This window comes from Periplaneta americana, chromosome 11 (assembly GCF_040183065.1).
Source record: "Periplaneta americana isolate PAMFEO1 chromosome 11, P.americana_PAMFEO1_priV1, whole genome shotgun sequence".
Taxonomy (NCBI): domain Eukaryota; kingdom Metazoa; phylum Arthropoda; class Insecta; order Blattodea; family Blattidae; genus Periplaneta; species Periplaneta americana.
In genome coordinates this window covers 773544-786980 of record NC_091127.1, presented here as the reverse complement: position 1 = coordinate 786980, position 13437 = coordinate 773544, and the positions used below count along the sequence as shown (strand labels likewise).

The following is a 13437-nucleotide window of genomic DNA, read 5'->3' as shown; positions in this document are numbered from 1 at the left end:
ACAACTTCATATCCTTCAATACACAACATTACTAAATCATTAAAAAAAACCACCCAGTACAGTCAGAAAGACATCTCCAAACCAGATGACTATTATCTTCAGATAATGTGCAATCAACAATAAGAGAAAATATTGGGCACACTATTTACTTATATAACAACAACACCGTTTAATTGTTCAGGTTATTCAGCGTTTGTTAAAAGATAATGCAACAAACATGAAGTGAAAATATATGACCACTTTATCCTATTATCTCTCCGGTCTTAAGAAATTTACTTCTAATCAAAATTATATCTATAAACCATTTTAAGGAACACAGACTAAGTTTTGAAACTTCTAAAGTGTTTGATCAAATGCGATGGGTTTCTTGTGTCTGTACACTTAGGTGACAGTGCCAAATTTCATCAAGTTTCATGAATTAGTTTCTTAGATATTAATTTTCACTTATTTCAATGCTATTAAATTAAGCATAAATTCAAACATCCCCGATGGCTTCAACATTGTTATTGAATTTTAAAATTTTCTGTGAAGGACTTTCATCTCGCGATTAAAAAAAACTGCGCATGAACTTTTAAATCTGAGCATTCCTTAATGTGACCGAAATTTTCGTACAGTCATAAATTTTGCATGATAATTTTCTTTAATTTTCAAAAGTTAAAAATCAATAACATGAAAAGTTTTCGGTGAAGAGCTGATTCCATGCTCTACTTTGTGTATTGGAGTACACCGAGTATTCTTGCAAAGTTCCATGTAAATCAGGGCGAATGGAAACTGCTAGGAACCTTTTACTGACCAAAAACATAGTTTTGAGAAAAAACAATTTTTAGTGGGTGTGGTAGATTTAAATGACTTGCTCGCATAACTTAAAAAAATGGATGCCAGTCGTTTAAAACAGCAGGCGGAGGCTAAATATAGGACAGAATTTTAACAAATGTAGGCTATAAGGTAACACTTTATTTAGAAAAAACAAAAGGTAGATATTTCTACTATTTTGGCCAAAAACTCAGTCCTAGTATCTCTTAAACTGGAAAAACTTTTTATCAAAAATAACACTGAAAATTCTCACTTATCTTCTGTCAAAACTTGAATAGGCCTACAATCATTATCTTAAGTATGATTCGAACTCCAACTCACTCAATCTGTGATAGCCACAATAACTTAAAAAATGTTGTGTTTATATTTTTCATTTAGGTACTTACAAGTATTTCAATCAAATTTTAGCAGAATAAAATTTTAAGTTAATATTCGTAACCAAAATATTTAATAGCCTTACTACAGTGTGTTCGTAGCTAGGCTGGATAAGAATAAGACTGGAACCTTAGGTCAGGTCATCAGTCCACAGCCCATAGAAAGTCTTATGAGAGCTTTGTATTGTACCCACTTCTAAAATATCTGGTTTTTAGTTTTATATTAGAATGACATATAATAAACTACATGTTAAGCAGTGTATTCTACAGAATGGTCCGGCCGAACTATGAACGCACTGTATTAGGAATAAAATTGTAAGCACAAGCCGTGTTCAATTTTTTGGAGATACCAGTAAATTATGTATTACAGATTTCATGCAAATGTGAATGTTCCCTCTTAAAACAATATTAAGTTATGAGCAAGTGCCTTGAGACACTCAATTATTTGCATACTGCTAATTATGGACATTTGCGCACTTAACACATAGGCTACCTACTTAAACTTTAAAAAGATTGTTTATTTTAATAGAAAGCAACTCTACAAACATAAATGTTAAATTCCTCATTAAATTCGTAAGTGTTATAAAACGAGCACCAGAATGTATACCATATAATCAACTCTCTATTGAAGAACAAATAATACCGAGTCGACTAAAGAGGTTGAGAAAGCGTCTTGTTTCAGCATAAAAATTTCACACACTTAAGTAGATTTCTCACAACTACAATATAGTTGCAAAGAAAAACTATTCTTTTATTAGTATTCCAATAATTCAATACTCTAAACGCATTCAACAATCAAAGCAAGTTTCATTCTTAAAAGAACTTTACTAAATAAATATATTTTTTGTGAAAATGCAATTGATCGTATATGCAAGGTATAACAAAAGCCTAAATTAACCAAATCTAACCTGTCAGAGATTCGTATATTCAAGGTGTATAACTGGAGTACGAAGGAAATACCTCAGCGCTGGTTTAGCCCACAATTTCTTTTAAAATTAGACTTGCAGAACGAAAAATAAAATCTTGAAATTCTCTCATTCATCTCAATTGCCAATAAGTAATTTTGTCACGCAAAATAAAGCAATAAAGCAACAAGTCAGTTAACTGTTTTCATATTGCTAAGATAAACAATGTAAACGCATAGAATTAAATTCCTTACTTGACTCAACAGATCTAACAAGGATATACAACATAAAAACCCTCAACAATATTTTTTAAAGTTTAACCATTAAGACTTTCAGGTATCGGGATGACATAGGAGTCACAGCACAGAGACAATGGGGAGGTTCTCCTTCATCAACAGTATTTATTTCCTTTGTACGGTTATTTCAAACAAGGTCTGCACGTAGGTAATGCATTTTTCCACATATCAATGCTTATCTAAAGATTTACCTCAGCGAAGAATTCGTCCATAAATCCTCCCTCCACTGTGACAGCAACATCATCGGGACCCACATCATCGTCATCACTTTGCGCCTGTAACAAACACACGCCAATTATTTTCAAATATCTTTGGAACACCGGACATGTACGCATGTACTATATACCAATTCATTTACATGCCAAAGTTTTTAAAGCAAAAATATGGAGCGTTAATTACATTTCTCTCTTAAGAAGTACCGGCACATAGGCCTATTGTTGGGAAAGAAATACAGTGCACTGCAACACTGTAAAACGAGTTTGAAAATGCAATTAAATCATAAAACTTTAAATACAAAATCATATTCATATATCAAATACTCATATTACTTCATCGACTCAACCGCCCAATAATTTCGAAATAAATTCTTAAATTAGGAGCTCTAAATTAAAAACAAACTAAAAACTGTTGTATAATTACTTCATATGCAACTCTGCAAATATAAATTCATATTTTATTAAATATTAACGGGTGTCCGAAATGAATATCACTTTTAAACTTTGACATATGAAAACTGTCACAAAACCTGAGGACACCGATACTGTGAAATGACAATCCATGCCGGCTGGCTTTATTAATGAAAGAACCTGCAGTTTTACATACAGTGACGAAATTAGTATTGTATATATATCATAACCACCACTTCTCCGTATATAATTTAATAGAGCTCGAAGAAGACTGACATTGACATCACTGTGGCTGCTACATGTTATGGGTGGGTTAGGCTGCACTGCAAAGATGGGATGCCACTGAACTTCACTCACCGCTTTCAGGGCTGCTAACCTATCCTTCGTCATCTTCTAACTGTCCAATTCACACAGTGAGGATTCGTCTTGCTTTATATAAACATCCCATTCACGAATATTTCCATGAAACGACACTAAAACTAAGGAAACAGACACTACGATAATAAAAATCGATACGCTTATGATTTCACTGCTTCTGCAGTGCCGTCTGTCGATATACGCATGCGCTCATGACGTCAACGGAATGTCGCAAAATGTGTCGTGAAATTATCTAATGATAGTATAATATTTAGTATTTATTAATTTAGATAGCACTAAAAATAATATTTTTCCATTTAAATAATACTTAAATGCAAAATAGTATATCGTTATTTTACTTCCATTAATATAAGGTTTTATGAATTAAAAGCACTAGAAGGTCCACCTTCCTTTCCGCAGAACGCCATTGTGGACCGTAACGACTTTGGAATAAGGTAAGATTTATCGTACAATTTTGCGTGCATCGGTGTATGGTTTGTATCTTTAATCACGGAATACTTTGTTAACATAGTAAGAAAGAATATTGGCAAGAAATATTGAAATTAAAAACAATATTTGAAGTAAATATCGCATTTAAATTCGGTGTTACGATACCAAATTCCTTTGATACATCGAAAAGGCGCCATTTCCACCGTATTTGTAAGAAATTTCCAGAATTACAAGGTACTATTGGTGTTAAACACGTGGTATAATGATAAAGTTTGATGTAAATAAAAACTGAATGTCCTGATTATAACGAAGGTCAAATATGAAGTAAAATTATGTCATCCGCATACTTGCTTCATGTGGCGCAAGTTGATTTTCAAGGGCCTTTGTGTTCGTGTGTTAATGCATCTTGTTTGATGATTATACAACTTCTATTGTGAATTCTTAGGCGGTGAACTACCAAGTAGCCAACATGTCACAAGATCCTGATATGCCTACTTTCAAGTGTGTTCTGGTTGGGGACGGAGGTACCGGAAAAACCACTTTCGTGAAACGCCATCTAACTGGAGAGTTTGAGAAGAAATACGTTGCTACGTTGGGTGTAGAAGTTCATCCCCTTGTATTCCACACAAATAGAGGACCGATTAGGTTCAATGTGTGGGATACAGCAGGACAAGAAAAATTTGGAGGTCTACGAGATGGTTATTATATTCAGGTTAATAAACTTTCTTATTGTGTATCTTTAGACCTAAAGCACTGCAAGCTCAATTTTGTGTTGTGTTAGTATGTTACTCTGTACTTCTTAGATGACGCAGCTTATCCAGAGCTTCATAATTCTTGTATTCCTGCAACCCGAGTCTTGCATTTTATGTGTAGGCCTACCCTTCCGGTACCCAGATTACATAGGATTCTATAGTGATGTGTGTTGGTATGTTTCACATTGCATGGTAGAATATAAACTAGTTTACAATGTGGAAACTTCGAGGTTGTGTGGTTACCTCCAGACTGCCACGATAATGAAGCTCAGATTTGTTTCTGTGTAAATGAGCGCAACCTTTTGACCATTCTATAAATTTATGGAATGACTGATACACTTACCTGTAGGTTACATAGAACAAATCTAATTTAACATTACTGTGGTAATCTGAAAGCTAGGAATGAAGTGTTCTCTTATTTTGAAGTCTAGGGAAATGCTGCTAATCAAAAGTGCTTCTCAGATTACTTGTTGTTCCAGTTCTGCCCTATCTTACTACAAATGTAACCAGGATGCATTTGATTTCCTTTGCATTGTATAGACTGGCACAGGTCATTCGGTATCTCGTGAAACCTACCTGCATGTGAGGAGAAGCAGAAAGTGGACTGAGAAGCTTCCCTTCCTCACTATTGATTCCACTTGTAGCTAGCTAACTCACTTACCATGAGGTTCTTACTGTAAGCTACTGTGCACACTTGCATTTGATTTCACGAGATAAGGAATGACCTATACAGAATTAAATATATGGCTGGTTTTAAATTTCACCCTCCTCAAGCAACTTTGGCTATGAACTGTACCAAATGTCTGTAATTTTACCTGCTGTGTCTAATGTGTATTCGTAATTTAAAATGTTTGCACACAATTTGGCCACAACTTGTCTATTTTCGTGCAGTGTTTTATGACTTCCCTATACCGTTTACTTGTAGCCTGTATTTTCATTATGAAATTTAATTTCAGGGGCAATGTGCCATTATAATGTTCGATGTTACGTCTCGTGTTACCTACAAGAATGTTCCAAATTGGCATCGTGATCTCGTTCGAGTGTGTGAGAACATCCCTATCGTTCTCTGTGGGAACAAAGTGGATATCAAAGACAGAAAAGTCAAAGCAAAAAGCATTGTGTTCCACAGAAAGAAGAACTTGCAAGTATGGTTATTTTGTCATTACGTGATTCCAAATGTCTAGTTCGTATGTACAAGATTAATGAAGTATGACCTGTGCTTTAAGAATCATGAACATAAATCTCATCAGTATTGGAGCTGTAGCTGTTCGAATCCTGAAAAAGTAATTGGAAAGCTTATTCTCAAATATCTCTTTTCCACTTCTACACACTTGGCCACATGGATATGAACTGGCTTAGCTTAGCATTCACAGTACAGGCACGTACTTTTATTGTTCTCTGTTTGTACTTTCGTACACGAGGTCTTTCATCCAGCCCCAAGTGAGAAAAGTGAGGGGGGGAGCGATCATGTTGATAAACACAAGTAGCATATCTTTAAAGAGATATCATGTAAAATAAGATCAAATGCTGGGCCTACTCAGACAGCTGGTGTCACCAGACTGCCCCACTGTTTGTTTTAGACAAATATATGTTACATGTCTCGTTCACAGTAAGAGTATGAATTTTTACGGAACAAAAAACTAATGATAACTGAACCCATGTTCAAATGACATACAGAACTGATTCTTGAAGTGTGGCTCATACTTCGTGAATCACCCTCTGTAAACAGTTTTCCGTAAATAGGAATTTTGATTCATTTTCTTATTCACGGGAATTTTGACTAATGTGCTGTTGATGACAGTAGACTACACCATATGCTATGTTACCTTGAAGTAATAACGATGTATGCGCAAATTGTGTCATCAGTGATGGATCAGAGATATTCTTACTTGGTTATGAAGACGTCAGATCTGTCCCTCTAATCTGAGATGATGCTGGAGTTCAGTGTCCCATTCATGTAGCAAGGATCGTGAAGTGTGCTAATCCTATTACTTGTTCTTTCAGTATTATGACATTAGTGCAAAGAGCAACTACAACTTCGAGAAACCTTTCCTTTGGTTGGCAAGGAAGTTAATCGGTGATCCAAATCTTGAATTTGTGGCTATGCCGGCACTGGTCCCACCAGAGGTGACCATGGACCCCAACTGGCAGCTACAGATCGAGAAGGACCTGAAGGTTAGTACTTCGGAAGTTAAAATTATAATATTTATTTAAAGATCAGTCAGTGTGCCTGACAGTTTTATGATGCTGATGAGTGCCTTGAACTCTCCTCCAACTGAAACAAAAGAACGAGAGAGAGAAAAATGATCTCCTTCTGCAGTCCTTCCCTGAATTGACTTATTTCCAGTGCACATCGTAGTAGTCATTTTGACTTGGTGCTTACTACCCATTTAGGAAGAGGAAAAAAATAGTTTTTATGTATCTGTCAATTAGTGCTTTCTACCTTGCGTACTCCGCAGAGGTCGAGATAGGCCTACGTTTATAGTGACATATTTTAATTAGAGATAGTGATCAGTTTAGAAGGGTGTCCACTGATTGAACTCAACTTTCTGTTGCAGGAGGCTCAAGAGACTGCGCTCCCAGAGGACGATGAAGACCTGTAATGTAAATGTTTTAGTGTTTGTGTTCATTTCAATGCAAATTCCAAGTCATCTGCAAAATCACATTTGCCTTGTATATTTACACAATGCTAAAATTGCTAAGTACATATGTTGCATTGAAGGAATAATGAGATTGGGACAATTTCGAAATGTTTGAGTCTGAGTTGAGTGTTCTGTATGGATGGAGTGCATACTAGAGGACTGTTTACTATTTTTATAGACAAAGAGTGAATATTGATGCATTTGGGTGTTTGTTTTCAAGTACATTTAACCAAAATTAGCTTTCAGCAGTTTCTCAGCATCATTTGTTAACACAGAAAAATTTAACAGTCATATTTTACATTTTTTTTGAGTGCATTTGTTTATCGTAATGAATTTTAAACACAATTACATTTGTATTTGAATTTGATCTAGCATTTTCATTTCTTTCGTCAGAATAATTTTGAAATAAGAGGACATGAAAATGACACTTCTGCTGTAGAAATTGTTTTTGTCTTAAAACTGATTGATAATGTGTAAAAGAGAGGAAGAAAATAAAACTTTGTATTGGCCTGTAAAATATATAATAGAATTCAGTAACTTATAGTTTTCCTTTTGTACTATTTTATTTACAGTAGCATGTAGAGTTGTCCTTCATAGTCTAGGCTCAGGTCTGCAGGTTCAATCACAGCAGAGGTCTTCCATAGGATGAAGCAAAACATTTAGCATTTACTGCATGTAAAAGATTTTCTTTGTTCATGAATAAAGGCAAACTTCTGTACCCAGGTCTGTTATTACTTCATTTTCAACTCAGGATGACTGTAGAGTCCTATGATAGAGAAACATGTTGACTAATAATTTTACTACGTATCTGCTGTATGCACGAAATAGTGCAAGGCTGTGGAGAAATTACGACTGCAAGTGCTTGACACTGGGAACCAAACACGGCCACATTGTATTGTATGTGATAGTCCAACAACTACTGATAATTGTACAGAGTGGATTTGTCTTTCTAACTGGCTCTTAATAAATTAGGAAAAGAATGTTGAATTGCACTAAAGACTTGTAGAGTTAATTCACGTACATAATGGTAATGAACAGGCTTGTAATGTTGGGAACCGGTTACACAAGTTGGCTGCAGCATGATACACAGCCTGGGGACGTGAGCTAGTACGAGGACATTGACTTTGTTCTGTGATCGATTATGGGAATAACAAGGTGCATATAAACAAATCTGGACAGCTCTAAAAGAAAAAAATGCTACAGAGCATTACAAAGAGATACTTTTTTTTTTACATACCTTTCGTTATGTCCAGAAGATTTGAGTTTCCTCCTGTCTTTTCTTGTGCTACGTCGTCTCTGTGTATAATATCGCTTGTTGCCTCGATTGTTTATATTACATACTTTACATGTAATGTTCCCGTCATTCACTTCAAAACACTCACAAAATCCTACTGCAAAAATATGCACCTGAGAAGCTTTAACCTTAGGCATTATTATTCAGCATCCTATCATCCCCAACATTACAAGCACAGTTCAGTAATTTAATGTGTTACAATTTGATTCAACTACACATCTCGTTGAGGAACCTGTGCACTGCTGTCATCTCACAGGCAATAAGTGTCCAGCATTTCATTACACTTACATGCATCACTACACCTGTTCAGTATAATTTAAGGTACGGTCACACATCGCTACTTTTGTACTGCAGCTGCAAAACTTGCGTGTCGTGTTCACATGTAAGCCAAAAGTAGCGCGCTGCACGCTACTTTTCGTGCTGCGCAACCCGAGTGCAGCAAAAGTTGCAACTGGAGGTTGCGAGTCTGTTCACACACAAGGCGCTACTTTTGCAGCCGCAGTCATGCTGCAGGTTTCCATCTCCGTGTTGACTTCTCAATATACATTTTCTGGTTATGTTCGCATTATTACAAAACTCATGCGAAAGCTTACTTATCTATTATTTGCTTTTCTGTCCTAACTAGTATTCAGAAATTGGCATTATTGTTACTATAAAGCTTTTAAAAACGCCTATATACTTAAATGATAACAGTATATTCACGTAATGAATGTTGGCAACCCTCCTGTTTGAAACTACGCTATGGAAAATTTAAAAAATGAATATCGTCAGCAAATATGCTCAGACTGTGTTGTGTATTTAAGAACTGTTACAAATAATTTATTTTCATCACATTTAACATTAAAATATATCCAAACAATAAAAGTGTCATTGGCACATTTGGGTGGTAACACTAGTTGCAACCACAGCAAAAGTTTCAACAAAACCCATATCACAAATGCTGCGGCTGCAACCCTGAGAACCCTGTTCACACGTCGCTACTTCTAAGCTGCGCACAGCATGGAAAAGTAGCGAGCAGCAGGTTCGGCAGCCGCTACTTTTCGGGTTGCACCGTTCGCACGTCGCAGTACAAGAGTTGCGCAGTTTTTGTACTGCAGCGCTGCAAAAGTAGCGATGTGTGACTGTACCTTTATATTTAATACTGAACTAGATTCTGGTACTCTGTATTTCCTGTTCCATCAGCTATTCATTTGTAGTTTTCTGACTAAGGAAGGTTCTTAATTGCAAACCCAGCATTCTCCAATCTTCCCTTTCATTCTGTCTTCCTTTTAGTCTGCATTAATCCCTTTGCCTTTATCAGTCGCATGAAGTGGGTGGTAAAGTCATTTTGACTTGGGTAGTCCGCCAGCAAAAACACTTCACTTATTTCTTCACTCGAGTTGCTGCTGCTGAGTCTTCAGATGAAATGACCAGCTCCTCCACCTTCTGTCCATGCTTTATAATGCTGGTCCAAACATGGACATCTTGCCATTGTTCTCCACAACCTCTCAGCAGTATTCCTACCTGTTATTGTAAATGCCTTGTTCTCGGCCACACTGTCTTTGAAGTGACTGGCTACCAAATAACCCTGAGAGTTCATCAGTGACAGTGAGGAAGCTGTGCCCTCTTTAATAACCAGTTCAAGTAATTCTGCTTTGTTTAGATCTCGCAGCTCTGTGTTATGTGTCGACCACCTGCATGGTTGATTGTCTATGATGCATTGGCCACCACAATAGTGCAGGTTTCCTAAAGTTCTCGAAGAGCCTGATGTCGCATCTGATGATCCTCTTATAACTGTGACCAGCATTCAGCCATATCTCGTCCAACCAGACAATGTCTTTCATGACTAATCTTAAAAATCTGCCTCACCTTGCTACAATGTGCGTTTCCAACCTACAACTATTAATTGTTGTATATTGTAACCCCAATTCTTTAATTTCAGTTCTCAGGGAAGATCTACTGTCTACAAAAAGTTTCGAGTTCATCAAGAGTCGGTGCTCCTATCTTGTACATTGGGCTGCATGCTGTTTTTATTCCAATATTTTACAGTATTTCAGGACTGCTACTATGTTATATTACCTTCCTCACAGGTAATGAAACACCTCAACTGTCTCCCTCAGCTTCAAAATCTAGTGAATCCCCATTCAAATGGATACCGCTTAATCTGAACAGTTGTTCTAAAAATAAAATTTGAAACAAAAACTCGAAAACAAATGACAGTATTCCAGCATGGTGCAGCATAAGTTTCTGGTAGTTCGTATTTCTGGACACAAAACGGTATCTGCTGACCACCTTGGGCACAAAACAATATTGCCACCACTCATTCCAGGAAAATACAATAAATAACTCCCCCCCCCCCCAGCCCTTTCTTCTGCTGTTGAACCCTGTAAAGCAGTGGTCATCAGAACACTGCACTCTCGACAGAGCTCCTCTTACAGCACCAGCGTGCATTCGTGGCTGCTTCCTCCTGCACGTCACTGCATTTCAGCGAGTGCTGACGACCACTGTTGTAAAGGCTAAGGATTTTCACTTTCAGTTTAACACTAGTCTTTCTTTTGTGCAGTGTACAGAGCTAAGTTGACAAAATTCAAGATGCACAATGTGCTTCAGCAAATCGGCAACATCGTCAGGAAAGCTAAAACATAAAGCTTTGCATGAGAAATTGAAAACCTCGAAAATGGTGCCAATGTATGTGCGGAATTTGGAATAACATAGTGTCCAATACAAAAAAGTGAATTTGCATCATTTGCATTGAAATGTGATGTGGAGAATCTTGTCAAATTAAACTAATGTGACCGCCAGCCTATATCATATATGTAACAGATAACTCCTCACTATGTTAAAATCGGCAGCACTTTGAAGAGAACGATCGCCACCTGTCTGCCGTAAACGAACACGAGATGGCAGCACAGTCGCTAATGCAATTCAAATGGGAATTATGACGTGACTCCTTACGTAACAACTAGATGGCAGCATAGTAAACCTGACAAAAGTTAACCTCAAAGCCTGACATATGTTACATATATGATCTAGGCCACCAGCCGAACAAAAATTGTATAGGTGGTACGAACAGTTCTGTGAAGTGGAATAGCAGTGAGAGATGTAAAAATTCAAGCTGCAGCCAAACATCTGGTAAAGCAACTTTGTGTAAATCGATTTACAGCTAATTCTGGATGGCAATCAGAGTGCACAAACGCCACACGATAGTAAACAGAAAGAGTCTTTAAGTGCTGTAGAGCCATTCAGGAAAAACTTCATGCTCTCATAAAAAAGGGGGACTAGATTTAATAATGCTGATGAAACGAGCCTGTGTTGGCATACCCTGCTTGATAATACACAAACATGGAAAATCGGCAAAGAACGTACATCTGCATTATGAAGTGCTAATGCAGGTGGGAGCCATACATTATGTTAAAGCCTGTCAAAACAACCAACGACTATTACAAATTTAATATCCACATTGCCTGTTCATTATGCATAGTTCACGACAAAATCACATCGAACTGCTATACTAGCATTAAGAAGTCATCCGATGGATAAATCCAATACTGAAGTGAAAGCCATAATCTTATTGGATAATGCACCTGCTCTTGCAGACGAAAATAGCTGCATAGAGCAGATGGCAAGATCAGATGTCTATTCTTGGCTTGGCTTTACAAGGGCTCACAGGTCCATACACTGGCCCTTTGTGCTCCCTATACCGGGTGTTCATTTCGAAGTGTGTCATGATGTCACTGTTGATGAGTCAGCGATTTGAAGCGAGTTTCAGCTTTTATGTCAGAGAAGTTGCCTATTAATCAAGGCGTTCAATCTGAACTTGAGAATGTGTACGGTATAACTTGAACGTCGTAGCAACAGATGGCGGTCTGTACGGTCTGTGTTCTACCATAACCTCTTTCGAACTGTGTTTTGCGCGGCCAAGTCGTACACAGAGTATTTGTTATCATCGGTTGCATATGGCAACATTCCACAACACAAATCAAATGCTCCGTGTCCATGTTGACCGTCGAAATTAATGTCAACAAATACGTAAGTAATCGTCTTAACCCTCTCCCCATAACTCGACAATAAGAAAAAAACTCACCTCAGTACGTGTTTCCAAACAGCTCACATTCCTGCCACTACTGGAGTTAACGTACGTATCGGTAAGTACTCTTCAGAATGAACGCCGTACTTTCTAGGCAGCTTCTCTGGCACATAGATAATACACCTCTGCGGAAGTGCAGGAAGATTGAATTCTCTAGGCTCATTGGCTAGCCACATGACGGCATACAGTGAGCATGACACACTTTGAACTGAACACCCAGTATATGTGATGATTGTCTTCGAGTCCGACAGCTTGGATGACATTAATGAATCCGATGCTGAAAGGTGGGTCATCCAGTTTCAGCCTCTGATAGAGCCAAGTCCCATCTTTAGCACACAAGTAGCCTGATGAGCCCCAAGCCTCTCCTATATCAGTTCAGAAACCTCTACTACCCCCAAGAAATCACAACAGCCAATTTTTACTATTGTAGATGACAGTTGAAATGAGGAGGAGAGTGTTGGAGGAATGATAAAGAGAAATACAACATATCGTCATCATGCCTCCAAAATCCACTATATGTTTTTTTAAAGATTCTGCAGGACAAAGAAAGAAGTATTGCCACTTTTAATTTCCTTGATTTTAAAAGCTACTATCTGTATAATTTCAATCTTCATAAGAAAAATAATGAAATTACACCGAGTAGCTTTGAAAATCAAGATAATGAAAAGTGGCTATGCTTTTTTCTTTGTTCTGCAAAATCTTTTTAAAATCACATAGCAATATGTGATATGTTTTTTTCACCACAAATTCCATCACAACCTGGCCGAGGATCGAACCTTGGCCACCTGAATGTAAGACCAGCATGCTACATTTGAGCCTCAGGCACAACTATTATTCCCCTTTCTTAATGTCATCCATCGAA

General features: G+C 37.2%; 2 protein-coding genes across 7 annotated transcripts in view; one reads left to right on the top strand and one right to left on the bottom strand.

Annotated features, from left to right (window-relative positions):
- Window positions 1–3565, bottom strand: part of Syx1A (Syntaxin 1A) — a 259380-nt gene extending 255815 nt beyond the window's left edge. For all 5 annotated transcript variants that reach the window (XR_011334754.1, XM_069838803.1, XM_069838804.1 and 2 more), the window contains exons 1-2: window positions 3372–3565; window positions 2580–2663 (exon numbers count right to left, since the gene is read on the bottom strand). Coding sequence is in view for 4 of the 5 variants with exons in the window: in XM_069838803.1 (XP_069694904.1) it covers window positions 2580–2663; window positions 3372–3404 (117 nt within the window). In the remaining variant the exon portion in view is untranslated. The remainder of the gene's footprint in view (window positions 1–2579; window positions 2664–3371) is intronic.
- Window positions 3566–3684: 119 nt separating this feature from the next.
- Ran (RAN, member RAS oncogene family) lies at window positions 3685–7933 on the top strand. Of its 2 annotated transcripts, none has more exons than XM_069838807.1 (5): window positions 3685–3826; window positions 4267–4533; window positions 5530–5718; window positions 6578–6748; window positions 7132–7933. In XM_069838807.1, exons 2-5 carry the CDS (start codon window positions 4291–4293, stop codon window positions 7174–7176), a joined length of 648 nt encoding a protein of 215 aa, XP_069694908.1. In that variant the 5' UTR covers window positions 3685–3826; window positions 4267–4290; the 3' UTR covers window positions 7177–7933. The 2 variants fall into 2 exon arrangements, with proteins under 2 accessions (XP_069694908.1, XP_069694909.1); XM_069838808.1 differs by lacking the exon at window positions 3685–3826 and adding an exon at window positions 3906–4055.
- Window positions 7934–13437: the final 5504 nt, after the last annotated feature.

Bases quoted from the DNA above. Each gene is read 5' to 3' on its own strand.
- Ran (XM_069838807.1), top strand. From the start codon at position 4,291: ATGTCACAAGATCCTGATATGCCTACTTTCAAGTGTGTTCTGGTTGGG. The intron at 4,534-5,529 runs GTTAATAAACTT...ATTTAATTTCAG, and splicing joins GAGATGGTTATTATATTCAG to GGGCAATGTGCCATTATAAT. The intron at 6,749-7,131 runs GTTAGTACTTCG...TTTCTGTTGCAG, and splicing joins AGATCGAGAAGGACCTGAAG to GAGGCTCAAGAGACTGCGCT.